Genomic DNA, 20,023 nt, shown 5'->3' with positions numbered 1-20,023 from the left:
ACACTGAAAACCACAATTGGTTCTTAAAATAAAAAGATCAAAGTTAAGATGTCCTGGCAGTGTCTCAAAACACTTTCTAAGCAATTTGGAGAGATTTTCCAGTCTCTACATAGCATCATTGTCTTTGATGTTGTGCTGAATTTTGCCTTGGTTCATATTAGAACTGCCCTTCAAGAAAGAATAGCTGAAAAAGCCATTGGTTCTGTAAGAACATCAAAAGGCTAGATGCCCTGGCATTGCCCTAAAGATTGCTGTAATTACCAGTCAATAGATACCATTTGTGTCTTTGATCTTTTGCTGAATTTGATTATTAATAACGCACAATAATTTCTTGAAGAACAACAACTACAAAGGCAAAATGCCTAGGTATTGCCCGAAACAAATTCTAAATGTGTTACGCTGAATTCCAGTCACTAAATATCATTTATGTCTTTGAACTTTTGTCAATTTTTGCCGATAATAGCAGCACTAGTTACTATGTGTTTTACTCTCAATTCGTCACTAAATATCATTCCTGTCTTTCATCTTTTACTGAATTTTATCATTAATAACAGCACACTCACTTCGCAAAGAACAAAAGCTGACAAATTCATTGGCTGTAAAACAACATCACAGAAAAGTTGCCCAAAATACAATTTTCAGTGTGTTGTGCTGAATTACAGTCACATCTTTTTTGTCTTTGATATTTTGCGGAATTCTAACATTATCATTTATCATAGCAGCACCATAACTTCCTAAAGATCAAAAGGTGACAAAGTCATTGGTTCTAAAAGAACATCAAAGGGAAGGGCTGTATCTCAACCGTCGTTCTTTTCAGCTCTTACGTCCTTTTGATCTGGTGAAACGTCAGTCCTGTTCCAATTGAAAGTACGCGTAAATAAAATGTTCTTCTTATCTGCTAGCTTGTGAAGACTTGGATAGGGAATTATCCCGAGATGGGTTTCGTGTTGCCATCAAAGAAAGACGTCAGTCAGGGGGAAGTTAACAAGTACACAGCCGTTCCAATTTACAAAAATTTACTCTCGGGTAAGTTTTTAGGAAGATCATACTCAGCGATCTTCATATTGGGAAACGGCCATGACGACTGCATCATATGATACACCGCAATGTACCGATTAGCATTGTCTGTATTTTTCTCGTCCACTCGCTTTTTCCTGGCCTAACAAAGCGCTTTACAGCTAATAATACTTTAATGCTTCAGTTAGCATGTACCAACAAATCCTTTTTTGATATATTCTTGTAAAGAACATTATATCCTTTTTAGTCCCCCCCTCGTGTCCCTCCCTTTCACGCTCGGGTAGACTTTACGAGTAAAGCTTGAGGTCTTATGGCGGGTTACGCGGATACTTTAAATGGACCCGCCTCCCCCACCTCGCCACCCCCTTTTCAAAAAAAAAAAAATCTCCAGACAATTATTCCCCTAAGTACCCTCTTAAATTCCCGTAATGCGTTAGGAGTATCACTAAAGACAATCCAATATGTTTTAGCCTTTTGTCCTCGGCGTAACCCGCAAAGAAGCTGGCGCATCTCACGGCTGATGACGAAGAGGTTGCGCGCCGCTGATGTCTTCCTCGCGTTACTCACTTCATTATTCTATTTTTGCCTGACGCTTTTCTCTTCATCACATCACACCCGCGGTTCATTTATCTTCTGTGACCCCTTTGCTTTTTTTCCCCTCTTCTTTCCACCATCGCCGTTCCTCACGGTTGACGCGTGTGGGCCGATACATTATTGATCGTGGTCAATGGCTGTTGCATATTAATAACGCCGGGACGAGGAAGGATGGGAAAAGAACAGCCAACAAGGTCGTCACTTCTTTTTGGGGGGCGGCTGAATTATTCAGTGTTATTTTTTCTTTTCATGGATTCTATATAAAGGGAAAATGCCACATTTAGTAGCTCATCTTGCAAAAAGTTAGGGAGAGTTTAAAAGTATTTTGAGAAATGCATGATAACAAATTGGTGTCAGAAGTGGGGTACTAGGTCTTGTTACAATGTGAAGTGCTACTATGCCAAATAGTCTGGTTGTTTTCTATAGTGGTGGGTTTGTCACAATTGACGTCAGAAGTGGGACGTTAAATCTTGTAAAGGAGGTGTCACACAATGACAAAATACCTTGGTTCTTTACTCTGGTGATTGGTGTGTAAGTTTTTTCAACATGGGTCTCTCAGTTCACTGTGTAAATAAATTGGTGTCAGAAGTGGGATGTTAAACCTTGTGAAGGAGTGTGCCATTTCTAACTGTGATGCAAAATTTTCTAAATTGGTATCACTGTCGGTGTGGTGGATTTTCAATCCAAAATAATCTTGGTTAAAGGTACTCTGTCTCAGATACCTGTGACAAATGGTGTAAGAAGTAGGATGCTTTTTCACGATACCATCCATGGCATGCCTCGCACGAGTCTGATGATGTAGCTCAACCAGCCGTAACTGTTTTGAAAAATATGTGGTGGGTATATTTGTTTGTTAACTATGCCTCAGACTTCCTTTACAAATGGTGTCAGAAATGGGATGTCAGACTCATAGTTGATGTTATATTTTACTTCTTTCGCCTGCAAACTAGTTGAGAGTGAATCTTCTGGCTTCTTGTATGGAGATGATCCTTCTTTTGACTCATAGTTTGGCAATACTAAATTGGTGTCAGAAGTGGGGCGCTAAATCATTGCCGTCACTACACGATCACATAGTAGAGACAATAATTAGCTACATAATGGGTGAATACTCCGACAAAAAGGTCACCCTGTAATCCGAAGACTTTTGTCTTCCTGGATCCAATCTCATCAACGGCGTCAAAATGTCAAGTGCGGGTAATTACACCGTGCCAGGAAAACAAGTTTTGTGCGGAGTTTGGACTCCACGATTGCGCAATCCCCACGGGTCGTACCGCCGACGCGTCTTCTGCGTGATCGTTGACGTTTTCATTATAAGACGATCACATTGAACGGCTGTCCGTGGCTGACTTAAACGTCCAGCTTGGGTATTACTTGACGCTTTTTTTTTTTATCCGTTGACTGACAAAAGTCAATTTGAAAATCGCTTTGTGGCGTATACAGTCCAAGGGCAAAAGTGTGTGTGAGTGTGTGTGTGTGTGGGGGGGGGGGGGGGGGGGGGTGATCGATCGGTGCGGAGAAAATGGGCGAAACCTGGCAATTATTTGCTCCAACTTAAATTTGCAATCTACGTGAGCATCCAGATTAAAGCGCGTTGATTGTTTATTGACGAGAGCTGTTTTCATCGCCGCGCGGGGGCGAGGTGGGGGCTCTGATTAATTCTTGGATGTCTGATACGCCAGTCAAAGCCCAAACAAAAAGTGCCAATCTCCATTAGGGCTAAAAATGTCACAGTGTCTTTTTGGTTTTATCGAAGGGGACTTCAGGACGTTTTGTCATTCCACTGTGACACTGGTTCTTAAACTTTTGACATAAAAAAAACACATAAAAAAAACTAAATACTTGGCACCCCAAGGATTGGCCAACAGTAAACTGAACTAAATTCAACTGAACTGTTTTTTCGCTGTTGTCTGTTTTTCAAGGGAGGTGTCGGACAATGCCGAGGTGATGCAGCTGGACTTTGAGATGGAGAACTTCACCAGCCTGTCGGTGACACGGCGCATCAACTGGAACATCGACTATAAGGGTCAGAGCCCCGCACCCGAGTCTGAGAAGGTGGTCACCGAGCTCACCGTGGTCCAGCGGGACATCCAGGCCATACTGCCGTTGGCCATGGTCAGTTCAGCACACATCATGTCTTGGATGGATGGATGGATAGATGCTGATAATGTAGCTAGCTACTTCAACAGGCAGCTCGCTATGTAGCTGGATAGAAGCTGGCTAGCTAGCTCGTTGGTTGGATGGATGGATGGATGGATGGATGGGTAGATAGATGCTGATAATGTAGCCAGCTAGTTCAATAGGCAGCTCGCTATGTAGCTGAATAGAAGCTAGCTAGCTCGTTGGTTGGTTGGATGGATGGATGCTGATAATATAGCTGGATAGCTCAACAGGCAGCTAGCTATGTAGCTAGATAGATGCTAGCTAGCGCAGTTGCCAGCTAGGTACATGGATGGATAAATGCTAATAATGCAGCTAGCTAGCTCAACCAGGCAGTTCGCTATGTAGCTGGATAGATGCTAGCTAACTTGGAAACTCGCTAGGTAGGCCTACCTAGCCACCTTGATAGACATATGGATGCTGATAATTTGCCTGGCTAGCTCAACAGACAGATAAACAGCTTGTTATTAGGGCTGGGTTTTAAAAAATCGATACATCGATATCGAATCGATATTCCTTTTCATAGTCCAATATCGATTCATGAAACCATGAATCAATACTTTTAAATATGGCTACCAAATGCAAATGTGCCTTTCTGTTATTCAAAGTTCCCCAAGAGGAGCCCAGTGTTTTTGCCACTTTATTTACATAGTGCTGTGGTTGTAATCGATTTTAATTATTATTTATTGTTTTGATCATGTCTTGTTCAATAAAACATACATGATTAATGTAACTGTATTGGATTCAATTCTAAATGTAAATATTCATATATATTTTTTCATACTAATGCGCCAATTAAGAGCAAGAAGTTTTTATTTGCAGCATTTATACTTTTGAGAATGTCTTCCATATAAAAGTAAAATTGGTACTGCCTGAAATTCTTAACTGAATCAAAAATCAATGTGAATCGTAAATCGAATCGAATCAAATCGATTTTGGAAATCTGAATCAATACCCAACCTACTTGTTATATAGATAGATGCTAGCTAGCTAGATGGAGAGATATGATATAGATATCTATTATTATTTTGATGATGATGATAATATATTTAGCAGTCATAATTGTTGCCATGATAGCAGTATGTAGCACAAATGTTTTCATTAGCATAGCATTCATGTTATTTTGTATTTGTACATGTGTGTGCGAGTACCCAAACAATGCTTAGAAGTCGCGCCGCAGCTTTTTGGTCCATTTGCATGCTTCGAAGTGCCGCGAGCCAAATTACACATTCTCCACTTGGAGTTGCACATCTGCCGCAAACATACGGCTCTCGCCGCGTACCCGCTAGTCGATGAGCCCCCTTGACATTTGCAGAATTAGCATGCGTCTTGTACGCTGACGCGCGCGCCAAATTTTACACTCCACGCCGCCGTGACTTGTACTCGCAAACCTGCTGCTGCTGTTTTCCTCGGCTGCACGCCCACCTGTTCCTGCCATCATGTGGGGGTGCGCTGCTTTTGTTGACGAGGCCGCTTCATTTGGCATGTTAGCTGTGTCAAATAATTCTTAATAAGTAGTAAGAACTGTATGTAGGTTGGTTGCTTGGTATTTAGAAAGGTGGATAGTTATTTATATTTATAGTTATTGGAAATGCCTATTATTTTTGAATAGAATAAAATGAATATTATTGTTTCCATCAGAAATAGTTTAGAGCCATTGTTTAACTTAAAATTGTTCAAATCCTCCAATTTCAGCCTCTCAAAAGTAGTTTATTCTATGATTTCTGAAGTCTTTCATCAAAGTAGACTGAGAATTTTTGGGGGTAATAATCTTTAATGCAAAATACATTTTTATCCAATCAATCGATGAAATAATCAAAATAAAATTGTATTCGATCAATCGATGAAATAATCGATAGAATAATCGATTCTAAAATGATTCCATAGTGACAGCCCTAGAATTTAGGTACCTAGTTTTGTATTTAGGTGGGCTGGTATGTTTTAGGTCAGTATTTAGGTAGCTAGGAAGGTTGATTGGTAGTTTTTAGATTGTATTTAGGTATCAAGGTAGGTGTAGGTATTTAGATATGCTGGTAGGTTGATATGTAGGTAGTGTAGTAACATTTCTGCAGTAGTTGAGGTCCCCAATGGTGTCCAATTTCTTCCTCCATGTTTATATTCCATGGAAATAACTGCCTCATTTTTTTCCACCCAGCCTGCTTCACTTCCTTGCCATTTTCATCAATTTCTCCATAATAATCCCCCTTTTTTTTTTGTCGCTCCAAAATGTTGTGCGCGACCGTGTTTGTCACTTCTTGCCCTTTCTCCGCATGAATCAACTTTTATTACTTTGTGCTTGCGTAACAAGTCGACTGGCAAAGAGCGGGCTGGCGGCTGTCATCTTTTTATTTGTGTCTGTTTATCATCACGTCTGTGTTTACCTCGTTTGCATACTTTTCCCGCTAATGAGTTCTTCCGGAGTTGTCACCTCTTATTTTTTAACCCCCCTAAACTTGCCAATTACATAACAGGCGCACCTTCGTCAAGGAATGTTGTGGAAGCGCAACACGACAACAGAAGAGTTAGGCGATGTTATCGACTGGTCGCACGGGGGGAGAGCGGGGCGGCGTGACCTTATTCATCGATCGGTCACCGCGCGGCGGCTCGATTAACATAAGAGTGTGTTGACAAAGCGTTTGTTTATTACTTTGCTTCCTTGTTTATTTGGCGCAGGGACGACTCGGCGCCTTAATAGACTGGACTTGTTTGCTCCTCGAGGAGTTCCTCGCCGTCGTGCTTGATCCACTTCCCACCAACACATCAGAAGCAATTGGCAGAATCAAATGTTTAGTGTTTACAGAATGGCTGTCCCTTTTATTGGAGCCCAACTTAAATTCAAAACCACTTACTTGCTTTATTGCGCGAACGAACATTGTTGCCATAAATTAATTGTATAAGTTTGTATAACGTCCACTTTTTTCAACCTTTTCATTTAGTTTCTTCTCAGTGAAAAGATGATGAAAAATCAAGAATCATAAAAATCAATCAATAAAGCCTCATTGTGAAAATCGTCATCCGCATTGATCAAAAAAATCTGTGAAAATGTAGGGAATTTGTAAAACTATTAAAAAACTCATCAAAAATCACTTCATGACGATCAAAATTGTCAAAACGTAAAAAAAATGCCAAATGTATTAAAATATCATCTAACAAGAAAGCAATCAATCAAAACATTAAACATTTACAGAATATACAAATCCTAATCAATCAAAAAATGCATACAATTAAAATGTACATAAAATCTCCCCCCAAAAATAAAAAATAAGAATCATTAAATTATTTAAAAAAAATCATTAATGAATAAAAAAAATCTACATTAATAAAAATAAATACTTTAAAAATAATAATAATTAAACAATACAAAAAATCATTAAAAATCATTGTCTCCTATTTTATGTCTCCTGATATCTCGTCTCTGCTTTTGACACAAGAATAAACCTAGATTTTTTTTTTTCAGATACAAGTCAAAAACAAATGATAATGTAAAGCATCAAGTATGAAAATCAATCAGTCAATCAAAAATAGCTATATAAAATCAGTGAAAAAATGATCATAGCCATAGCAAGTGAATATTGTATATGTATAGAATATGAAAATGTTTATTACTCATTGCAAATAATCCATAAAGTTAAAACCTCATTACAATTCATAATGATCAATCAAATATGGATACGAATAGCAACTACAAAAAAGAAGAAGAAAATCCTGATTAAAAAAAAATCAAAAACGTAAATATAAAAGCAAATAGCATTGAACCACAAGTGCAGAAAATGTTTGAATTGCTGTTGTCTTATCTCGCATCTCTTCCACGCTCTTGACACAATCGACGACGATAAACCTTCATCTTGAATGAGGACAGCAGACGCTCACCACAATTATGAGGCCAAATTTCGACTCCACCCTTTTTATGTCTTATTTCCATCCCCTGACTACAAAAAACCATTTCAAGTAGTTGATGAAATCCACTGAAAGCTGCCAGGACGCCTGCTGATGTTTTTATTAGAAATCCCCCCACCTGACCCGTCTGGTCTCCTTTTTCCCCACAGGACACGGAGATCATCAACACGGCCGTCCTGACGGGTCGCACGGTGGCCATCCCCGTCAAGATGGTGTCCATCGAGATGAACGGAGCCGTCACCGACGTCTCCGCCTTCGTGCAGTGCAAGTCGGCCAACGAAGACATCGTCAAGGTATCGGAACGCAAACGCCTTTCAACATCACTGTGACCATTACAGGGATTCAATTAGATTGCTGATACCTGCATGTCACAAGTCTCAATCTTGTGTAAAAAAAAAATTTTTTAAAGAAAAGAAAATTATCCATAAAAAAATAAAGCTGGATTTTAAACAACAAACATTTATTTTGTCTAGAAAAAAAGAGATGATGATTTTGTTTTGATTTAAAAATAAAAATAAAGTTTTAATCTTAATAAGAGAGTAAAGTCAAGAAAAAACAAGGATAAAGAACTATTTTGTCAGAATAAAAAAGTCACAATTATGAGAAGTCCGAATCTTTACAAGAACAAACATTTTGTTGGGTTTAAAATAGAGCTGTCAAATGATTATATTTTTTAATCTGATTAATCCCATTTTAGAATTTTGATTAATCACGATTAATTGCTTAATTAAAAAAGGCTTTTTTATCAACATTTTTGCCCGCCAAATTTGAAGAGCACCTGTTGTGTGTTAATTCTTTCGACATTTAATGTAATGAGAGACATCTTTAAGGTTTTTTGATCCACTGCACACGCTCATCCTCCTCTTTTTCTAATCAGTTAATTACTTGCATAATTAAAAATGGGAGAAAAAATAACCCCAATAGTTTGACATGAACAAATATTTTGAACCTCATACGCAAACATTTATTAAATGCTTTACTTTAATGCATGTGGTTTTGTGTATTGCTTAAACACAACCTGTGCTACTTTTAACGAAGCCATCCGCTGTCAAGATAAAGGATCATCTGTGGTCAAATAGTGTATTTAACTCATTCACTGCCATTGACGGCTATAGACATAAAACATTTATTTTAACTATTTCTATAAAAAAAAAAAAAATTCCCACTTTTGTTAACAAGAGTATGAAAATCTAGATTTTTTTTTTATTGTATTAGAACAGATATAAAATCTGTGATTAAACGTGAGTTAACTAGTAAAGTCATGCGATTAATTACGATTAAAAATTGTAATCGCCTGACGCCCCTAATTTTTAATAATCTTTTCTTTATAAAAAAAAAAGATTATTAAAAATACAAAATATTTTTAAAAGAAAAAGAAAAGATTATTAAAAATTAGGGGCATCAGGCAATTAAAATTTGTTATCGTAATTAATCGCATGACTTCACTAGTTAACTCACGATTAATCACAAATTTTATATCTGTTCTAAATGTACAAAAAAAAATGTAGGTTTTCATACTCTTGTAAAAGATGTGTTAAACTAATAGAAATAGTTACAATGAATTTTTTACGTCTATAGCTGTCAATAGCAGTGAATGAGTTCATCTGCATTAATACATGATTAATGCGATAACTTTTTGTGATTAGTTAATTAACACTTTAACTTTGACAGCACTAGTTAAAAACTTGCATTTTTCATGAGAGCTTCAAATCTAAATATACTTTGTATAATGACAGTAAAGACTATACAATCTAATCTTTAAATTAAAAAAAAAAAGACTTTTACAAGAACAAAGACTTTTTTGTTTTTGACGTTTGAGTATATTTATTCTATTGCCGTTCTTCAAAATAATCTGCTGTAGATATTTTCCGGACCCCAAAACTACAGTTGCCGGACCGCGGCGTGTCCGGGGACCGAAGTTTGAGAGCCGCGGCCGTAAAACCCGTCTCCCGTCTGGCGGGGAAGTCAATTTGGGCCGAGTTAATCGAGTTACGCGGCGGCTGTGGCGCATGAGCGTAAACCCCCCATGTGCAGCCCCTTCTCAGCGTGTCTTCCTGATTTGATTCCTCAAATAAAATCAATAGTTCATAAAAGGTGGCAGATACATCAATGGGGGGGAAGCAGTAAAAATCTCGCCGATGTGCTTGTCCGCCGCCCCGTCTCGTGTACTGCGGCCCTCACGTTGTTAATTTTAGTGCCGTGGCTACAGGCAAAGTATAAAAAAAATATATAGAAATGGAGTAAATAAAAGCGTTTCTCAGCAGAGAGTTGTGTCGTGTTCTTGTATTGACGGCTTAACGGGTGGTTAGCTGGTGTTCCGTTTCGTGTCATCGATTGTCAAGAAGTCTCGAGATACAGTCTCGACTTGTTTGAGGGCCGAGAACAGCACTCCCAAGTCCGTCGGTAACACAGTACGCACATTTCTCGAAAATAAAATAGTTAAAACAAAATTTCAGTAATAAGTACTCTTGAGAAAGAAAAAAAAGTCAAGAGAAAATATTTATAAAATTATTAAAATGATTACATTTATTGAAATAATTTTAATTGCTTAAGTTATTAAACATGCAAAAATTCCCTAAGCATCAAAATAACATGGCATACAAAATGAAATAGTAATCAATCACAATTTATATACACATTAAAATGTAGCTATATAAATTATAGCAATTCAAATATTCCTGACAAAAATCAGCATCAACAAACAAAAAATCAGCACAAATAAATAATGAAAAAAACCATGAACATTATCATCACAATCGTTAACAATTTAAAAATGTTTTAAAAGGGCTATAAAATCCCCCCAAAAAAATTAACCTGCATCAATCATGAAAAAACATTGGAAAATTAAAAATTCTGAATTTTTTTTTAATGTATGAAATAATCAGAAAATCAGTAATCAGCTTAGGAATCAATAAAAAAAAGAAAAGATACATCATTATTGTCATCAGAAAACATAAAAAGTTCTCATGAATCATTTTTAAAAAATTTGAAAATTACTGCCATCAAAAATCATAAATCAATAGAAATCAGCAGCATTACCATAACTAATCAAACAATCAAGGGCATTGATCCTAAATTAGGAAATAATCAGCTGTGTGAAGTTGACCTATTTGTCCCAATCAATACATATTCATCAGAGAAAAAATGTCAAATCCTCGCATTGCATCCACACTCTTGACTTTTCAAAGTCGACTTCCAATCGTCGCACTATGACCAGGATGTCATCCTTTTATGACGATGTAGTATTTACCCGAACAAGTGATGTCCAATATTGGCTTGATCTGAGTTCAGGTCTGTGGAGGCGGAAAAAAAAGAAAAAAAGAAGCCACCTCCTCATCTTCAAGGTGTCTTTCAAGTGAAGAATCCGATTGATTTTGCCGTACGTGGAGCAGATCGCGCCGCTGTGTCCATGCACTTCTTTTGTAAAGGTTGCCAGTTTAGTTCCACGTCGCTGCATGAAGCTCAGCGGGGATGCGCAGGCCTCGTGTGACTCACCGTGACCGCCAAGACTTTGACTTTTCAGCCTCGTCGCGCAATAGCGGAAATATCTCCCTGCTCTTCTCTCGGGAGATTTGTGCTGCGTGAAGGGAAACCATATTTGGGAGATTCAGGCAAAAATCACAATCGCTTTGAAATCCCGACATTCAAAGTGGAATTGAGTGGACAGGTCCATCATAACAAGATGCATGAAAAACTGTCAAGGACCCATGCCTGAAATCAAACAGGAAGTCAGCCATTTTGGTTTGAAGCAACCATTTTGGGTGAATTCCAGGGGTGAATACTTTTTTCGGAATTCCTACTTGAGAAGCTAAGTAAGTTAGAAAAATATCAGACCTTAGCACCAGTTTCGTCAATGCGAAGGATCCATGGTCAAACGTAAACCAGAATCCAGCAATGTGGTTTTGAAGCAGCCATTTTGAATTCCAGGGTTCGAGTTGAAAAAAATCAGCCCCCAGCACCACTTTCACCAATTAACGCGAAATTGGGTAAGATTATCAATCATACTATGAGGTACGAAAAAGTCTCTAGGACCCATGCCCGAAATCAAACAGGAAGTCTACCATTTTGTTTTGAAGCAGCCATTTTGGGTGAATTACACAGCCGAATACTTGAACAAATTCCCAGTTTCACCAATAAGTGTGAAATTGGTTGGACTTGTCAATCATGACAGGAGGCACAAAAATGTCTTAAGGACCCATGTCCAAGATTAAACAGGAAGTCTCCCACTTTGGTTTGAAAGCTAGTTTAAAAGATCAATACCAAATTGGTTGGACATATTGATTATAGCAGGCCGTGTGAAAAAGTCTCCAGGACCTAAGGTCAAAATTGAACAGCACCCATTTTGGTGTGACCGTGACACAAGGTTCACCCATTAACAGGAAATTGGGTGGACATGTCAGTCGTAATAGTCTGCACGAAAAAGTCTTAAGGACTCCTGATTGAAATTGTTCTGAAGCAGCCATTTTGGGGCAAATTACAGTCCAAAGTAAATAAAAAAATTAGTCCCTGAAACCAGTTTCACCAATCGGCACAAAATTGGTTGGACATGTCGATCATAACAGGACACACAAAGAAGTCTCAAAGATCATTAGCTTAAGTTGAACAGGAAGACAGCTATTTGGTTTCAAAGCAGCCATTATGAGGCGAATTTCACGGTTCAAAAGTTGGAAGGAAAAAAACACAAGTTTAACCCGTTGGTGCAAAATTTGATGTGCAGTACTTGTCTATCATAACACACTCTCAAAAAGTCTCAAGGACCCAAATCAAACGGAAAGTCGTCCATTTCTGCTAGAAGCAGCAGTTTTGTCCGAGTTGCAGGTCTTTAAAAACACTCCATCTAGTAAATTGTCCCCATTGAGCCCCAATCGTTAACAGGTACTCTTGACAGATGGTCAACGCTAAATTGGGAGGCTTTATTTTGCCGACGCCATCTAATAGTTTGATGCCACGCCGTGAAAAAGGAGGCGCGAGGGCCATTTTTAACTTTCAAGCCTCGTCTTGAGCTCCATTGGTATCATCATAAATACTCCTCCACCCTACACTTACTCCTCTTCCCCCCCTCGAATGCTAAATTATTAATTGAAATGGATCTGGAGGGGCTTTGGGACTCCCGTCTAGGATTCATCCAGTGGTTGGGAGGTAATCAGAGGATCTAATCTCCTGCAAATGGAGTTCGGGCCGGCCGGCCCGGACTTCTCCGAGGTGCAGGGGATACATCATAACCAGGGAGGCGGAGAGGGGGTTGGGTGGGTCATGTTGCCGGGTAATATATCCCGCCTCTCCTCCATGTAGACGGGCTGGAAAATCTCGGTTTTCATCGGGTTAATGCAATTTTGCAGGGAGTTGACCTTACGTGTGCAGCCGTTGCGCGTTACTGCGCCGTCTGCTGATGCATATCTGGACGACGGCAACAAAGAGGCAACGTAATTCACCGCAACGACGGCGCAGAGCCTGATGAAGGAGTCCGGGCCTGACACTTGAAATACTCGCTGGCGCTCCCGCGGCCATTTTCTGCTGATAAATTTGGCCCGCTAATTGCGAGTCGAAAGCTGTTAGGGACTGCAGCGGGTGTTCCGTTCGCCGGGGTGGCTTTCCATCTCCCTCACCTCCCTCCCCCACCTTCGCTGCAGTGCCGCTAATGCGCTGTGGCATCCAACGCGGTGCCAGCAGATTGCCCGGGCGGGGATGCGTCACATTGTGTCGTATTTAACGCCGGATGAAAAAGTGGCGGGGTTAATAAGGGCGACGCCACCCAAGGGCCTTTTTCACACACATCTATTCCATTACATTAACGGCTGACGGAATAAGCGTCTGTCCTTCAAACGAGCGATTTCTTATTGCCATTCAGTCGTCAAACTTCACTCACATCCAGTGGTGCAAACAAAAATGATCCACAATCTTGCATCATCCAATTATCTTGTACTGTATGTAAAAGATGAAAGTGGCTCAAATTTGGCAGAAATCAAAATCTACAGGGAAAGTTTGACATTGAGGCAAAATGGCAGACTTTCTGTCCGATTTCAGGCATGCCTTCTTGAGACTTTTTTTGTGGGTCTACTTCTGATAGACTTACCTACCAAATGTTGCGCTGCTAAGTGCAACTAGCATCAGAGGCTGAATTGGAAAAAAAATGTTTCGAAGCACCTGAAATGGCTGATTCAAACTCAAATGGAAGACGTGCTTTGTGTTTTCATCATTGGATGCTTGAGACACTTTTGTGGGTCTAGTCGTGATTGACATGCCGACCAAATTTCATGATGCTAAGTGTAAATGGCCTTAGGGGCTGAATTTTCTTAAACATGCTCCGTAGGATGTGAGGAAATAGCTGAAATGTGCCAGAAATGGCTGCTTAAAATTTAACTCATTCACTGAAGCAACCCCCTTCGCTCCAAGTTGTTTTACTGGACTTTGACTGATTTTGCAAGGTCCACAGAATATTCTGTTCTATTGTTATTCAAACATTTATATTTATATTAACGTAGCTCTACCAAAAGAAAGATTAGAGTCTAAAAGTATGTTTGTATTTGTTTCCGTTTTGCAGCAATTAGCATTAGAATATAGCTTCATCATTATTCACAAACCTGTTGAAAACACTGGCAAAAAGAGCTTTTTGCAACATGGCCCTGGATGATCTCTTATACTCCGCTGCCACCTGCTGGCTGTTTTTGTAATAACTCCCATTGCTTTAAGCATTGTCTTCAGTTCAAAGGCTGCATCAAAGCCTTCTGTATCCTCTAGCATTAAAAAAAACCACATTTAAAACAATTATAAATACATTTTTGGAGTGAAGGACAAAGTATTAAAACATTGATTTATACGTTGGGTTTGAATGAGTTAAATGGCAGACTTGCTGTGCATTTTCATTTTTGGATGCTTGCGAGTTTTTTGTGGGTCTAGTTGTGATAGACTTACTTGCCTACCAGATTTCATGCTCCTAAGTGCAAGTGGCATCCAGGGCTGAATTATCTAATACAATAAACGCTCACGACACCTGACTGGCTAAATGACCCTAAAATGGCTGCTTCAAACTAAAATGGCTTCTTGAGACTTTTTTGTGGGTCTACTCGTGATAGACATGCTTACCCAATTTGATATTATGACATGCAACTGGTTTCAAGGGCAGATTTATTTTCATGAAAGGTAAAAGTTTGCCTTAGGCAAGCCTGAGACCCTCATCGTCCTCGCTTGCTACTTTCACACCTTTTCCGGACACACTTTAACGTCCAAACGCCGGCGGCCTCTGTCACGAGTACTTTAGTGACTGAATGGGAACAAAGCCCCTAAAGCAGTTCCCCCATCTCCTGACTTTTTTTTTTCCTTCCTTTTTCCGGGCCAGCAGATCATCTTCAGCCTCATTAATCCGAGTAACAACAGTCTAATATATGTGTAAATGTGTGGTGGTGTGGAGGGGGCTCTTAGGCTAGCGCGGCTAAATTAGCTTGCATCCGTTTAACACACATCCATCACAGCGACAAAAGCTCCTTAGCGGCGACATGGTGCCCGCTAATGCCGAGCCATGTGTCAGCTTTCATTCCATTTAACACTCCGTCACTAGGGAAGGGGGAAGGAGAAAAAAAATGTGCTAACCCTCGCCGCCTTGCTGCTGGCAATTAATCAGACGATGTCGAAATATGAGGAGAGATGATTTCTTGTTCCCACATATCATTCACATGGCAGTCATTTGTGACACGTCCATACAAATGGAAGGAGATTACGTGTGTGCGCAAGTGTATGAGTGTGTGTGATCCACTTGAGCGATAGCAGGTAATTAACGCGCGGCAGCATCTGACCACTGCTGAACACAAGCAGCAGTTGTTGAAGGAGCGGCTGTCCTGAGCAGACCTTTCTAGGATGAAAACAGTTAAACTCTTAAACGCAAACATCGGCAGTGAGATTTTATTCTTCTTTTTGAGATTTTTTTATTTGTCTACAGTGACTCCAGTTATTTGCAAAGGATGGAGATTTGGCTAGCCCACAAATTACTAGCAAAAAGTTGCGTGTAATTGAATTGAATTGAACTATAAATACATTGCAAACAATTTGGTTAAACCGCCAACAATTGTTTTTCACTTTAAAAAAATAAAATAAATATTATTTCAAATTTGAACAAAAAAATGTGAATAGCTGAATCTGGGGGTACGATTTTAGCGGCCTTATTTGGCTATTTTTGTTTACATTTATTTATTTTATTTTGACATTAAAATGTTATTTTACTGTCCGTACACTGGAGCCTATCCCAGCTGCAACACCTTTAATTCTTCTTTAAATTTAATTTCACTGTCATTTACTTGCATTTTGTTTTACTATTTTGAACAGATTTCCATTCTGTTTCAGGTTTAATTAATTTTATTATAAGAAAAAAGCTGTAGTAAATGGTTTATTTTAGCACTTGTTTGTATTAAAAAATATATATATATGTTTTACTTTGTTAAATGCTATTATTACTTTACTGTTTCCCATACTTATTGAATGTATTTATATAGAATTTTAATGTTAAAGGTATTGCTATACGATTCACAAATTTTTCCGCATAATTAGATATTTTGTATACATTGTTCAGCTTTATTTAAAAAATATATTTAAAACAATATTTTTAAAGTATGAGTATTTTATTTCAAATTTGTGTCTTATTCTCTAATTTCTTCTTATTATTATTATTATTATTTGTTTTAAATGTATATTTATTTTATTTCATTTTTTATCTAGTTGTATTTATTCTTTGTTAATTTTATTTTTTTGCTTTAGGGATATTTTACCCGCCTATTAGAATTTTTTTCCATTATTTTTTTAAATTGTGTTTCTCTATTTTTATGCATTTATGTTATTCTGTTTTTTGTTTTGTATATTTATTTATATATTTTAATTATTCCTATTGTACTTGGATTTTATTTTCCCAGCTTAATTATTTTGTAATGTTTTTTTGCTAATTAATAGTTATTTGTATTGTGTTATTTATTTCACAATTGTATTTATTTTCTGTTTTGTATACTAGATTTAAAAAAAACTAATGTATCTTCATATTTTATAAGTAGGATAATTTAATTTCCCAATTTTTTATGTACTTCTAAATTTCAAATATTTATTTGTATATTGTATTTCTTACGCATTTGTTTTTTAACTCTTTTTTTTGTATTTGAATAATCTTAATAGAAACATATATTTATTTATGTATATATGGTTGTGTTTTTTAGGGTGAGGATGGTAAATTGAAGCACTTTTTGCTGTGCCCTATTGAGGTAGCGTACACGTGCGTGCGACGTGATGGGATGCCACAAGGTCTTATCTCTCCCGCCTTCACGTAGCATCTGTGAGTCATGGCGCCCGAGGAGAGTGGCGGGGGACCTTGTCCTGGCGGGGGGGGGGGGGGGGGGGGGCATGCTGTGGCCTTATCTCCTATTGACATTGTGTACACCAAGACAAAAGGAACCAAGAATAGGAGGACTGACGACTATTTTTAGCATCAAGGTGGCCATGTACATGCAGGTACTGCATTTCCATCTAACATTGTAGGAACTTTTAGTCCTTTGTAAAAATAGTTCACATCAGATCCTTTTAATGTTGCAGTCCCAATCTCAGAGGATCCTAGACCTCCCCACGGTACTCTTCTGGCCCCGATAAATGACCCTGCAACTAATGTAACTGCAGATAGTTATTGAACTGTCAAGTGTATTTCCTGGAGTGGCGGTATTAAATTAGCAGAAGTACGGTTAGCCAAGCAAGCACACTCAATATCACACGGCTCACTTGCTTGTGACTTTAATGGATAATGAAAAATGATAAATGATGTCGACGAGACCCCTCAAACGCATTGCAACACCTGTTCCTGTCTATGGATTTTTTTTTATTTTACGCCAGTAGAGGGCCTCATCTGCATATCAAACATCCTTCCCATTTCCTCTCTTGTTGTGTTGATTCAAAATCATTTGCATACAAGACAATAGAGGCGGGAAACAAGGCAACACACATACGGGGCCTACGTTCAATATCACGGTTTCGCCCTGTAAACTCTTACGATGCATCCCGCCTCGCCCGACCTTGAGGACACACCCGGCTTTTATGATCCTGTTAGTCCGTATGGAGAGCTGGAGTACCTCCGCCAAGGAGCTTATGTTGCCATTGCCGCTTGCAAGTTCGTTTACGGCAGAGGATGGTGGACCATAGCTTCACCCTCCTTGAGTAAAAAATGAGTAATCTGGCTCACAGATATTACTGCACAGTGCATATCAGGGGGGATTTAGAAGTGGGTATACGCCGTAGACCCTGGACTACACTGGTTATTAAACCACGACACGTCAATGCCATTGTATAGCTTGTCTATGGTGTTTTTCATGTTTGCTAGCATTAAGCTAATTAGACTGTTATCAGGCAAAGCTGTGTGCTTGTTTTAAGTGCTTTAAGTTTTGTTTGTCAGTAAACTTAAACTTGGAGTACAATAAACAACTTGAAGCCTCTTTTTTTTGGAGACTTGCTCATTTCTGAAGACTTTTTCATGTTTCTTGTTGTGAAAGACGTGCTGTCGTTGGCAAATGTTTGCCCCTTGCAAAGACTCAACCTCGGAACAGCAAATAAATTGTGGCATTGACAGCCACCCGTGTACCCGCTCCATATATCACCACACGTGGCCTAACCGCCTCTGTCGCCGGGGTGACCATTACCATATAGAGCCATACTCCTTACCTTGACCTTTACCCGTGCTTTGTGTGGCAGGTCTCCATGAATTGCGACTACGTGTTTGTCAATGGCAAGGAGACGCGAGGCTCCATGAACGCCAGGGTCATCTTCAGCTACGAGCACCTGAGCGCACCCCTGGAACTCACCGTCTGGGTGCCCAAGCTCCCCCTGCGGGTGGAACTGTCCGACAGCAACCTGAGCTTCATCAAGGGCTGGCGGGTCCCCATTCTGCCCGACCGCAGGTGAGGCACCATCAAGATTATTATAGTTAACAAAAAAATGAACTACAATTGGGGAAAAAAATTGTAGACAAACTAAAATGTAAACAGGACTGTTTACAAAAAACCAAATACTTAAACAAATATGGGTGTAACAAAAGCTAAATCGAATCTGAAAATTTGATTTCAAAGTTGTAACAAATGATGAATAGCGCCATCTACTAAGGAGGGACTTACTCCATGTCAGATTTTTATTTATTTTATTTATTTTTTTGCTTTATGTTGTAGCCGAGTAGCCCATACATTGAAGTTAGGACTGTACGAAACAGCGGTGGTTCTAATTCAGTAGTGAAAACGAACGCCGAATGGAAATGTTCCCATTCGAGTCAGAATGCATCATAGCATCTTGTCGTCAGAGAGGAATGTTTGGAAGAACGCCCTGTCTCCTTATGTCTGCCGTATCTACAATGTTTGAAAGCCACGTACGCGGTTCATTCAAGTAGTTTGGTAGCTAATGCTGTCCTAGAAATGGGAATATTTGGCCGCCTAACGCCTTACTGTTGGCCAGCGAACGGTGTGCTAGTAACGAATGTAAGGAGTTAATAAAGTTGGATGCCGGACCTGAGAGATTAACTTTTTTTTTCTCATCTAACTTTATTGAACAGTTTTAAACAGAATGCACAAACAATTTGTGAACATTACACAAACACGTTAATACAGAAAAAACTAACAAAGAAGCCAGGGGGATATTTAAATAAAAACATTAAAAAGAAAAGAGCATAAAGCCACAGTTCTCATCACTTTCTTGTTAATAGATTTCACTCTAGTATTAATTATATACTAACCCTTCAATTTCAAAAATTTAAAACAAAAGTTTTGAATGACTAACTTTGTATTTGTGCATATGAAATTTCACCAAAGTAATTATCAACTTTATTAGAAACGTTTTTTTATTTTGTTCTCTATCATTAGAAACCAAACGGTACATTTTTCCAGAAAAGACAGAAATTAGAGTCAATATGATCAATAATAAAACGAGATACATCGTTCCAGAATCTATTGGTATAAGGACAATTCCAGAATAGGCAGGCCAGTGTTTCAGGGGACGTTTCACAGAATGAGCAATCAACACAAATGTCTTTCTTGAACCTAAGAAGATCATTTTTGACAGGATAATACCCCTGAGAGACGAACTAGCTTAGGGCTAGCTCAGATGAGGCTATAGTAACAGCATAGACAGCTTTAAAACGATGCCAGAGAGAAAAAAAAATCGTGGGTTATGTCGTTGGGCAGATATGTCACAGAATCCTGGAGGTTAAAGTAAGTTATTTTCAGCTAAAAAGTTTCAGCTTTCCATGTATTGGTACACTGCGTCAAATGAAATGAAGTTGAAATGAAGCCGTTATGTGCCCGATACTGATGCCTGGTATCGATACTCGCCCATCCCTACCCAAAGCATATCTTGTCTT

At 38.8% G+C, this 20,023-nt stretch overlaps 1 protein-coding gene across 3 annotated transcripts in view; it reads left to right on the top strand.

Annotated features, from left to right (window-relative positions):
* Positions 1–20,023, top strand: part of tmem132e (transmembrane protein 132E) — a 239,170-nt gene that overhangs the window by 201,798 nt on the left and 17,349 nt on the right. For all 3 annotated transcript variants that reach the window (XM_086098741.1, XM_086098742.1, XM_086098740.1), the window contains exons 4-6: positions 3,531–3,723; positions 7,815–7,958; positions 18,373–18,578. In XM_086098741.1, the coding sequence (XP_085954867.1) occupies positions 3,531–3,723; positions 7,815–7,958; positions 18,373–18,578 (543 nt within the window). The remainder of the gene's footprint in view (positions 1–3,530; positions 3,724–7,814; positions 7,959–18,372; positions 18,579–20,023) is intronic.

This window comes from Leptonotus elevatus, chromosome 16 (genome assembly GCF_054856555.1).
Source record: "Leptonotus elevatus isolate MCC_2025b chromosome 16, RoL_Lele_1.0, whole genome shotgun sequence".
Classification (NCBI taxonomy): domain Eukaryota; kingdom Metazoa; phylum Chordata; class Actinopteri; order Syngnathiformes; family Syngnathidae; genus Leptonotus; species Leptonotus elevatus.
Note: the sequence above shows the minus strand (reverse complement) of the source record. Positions and strands in the feature narration are given on the sequence as shown.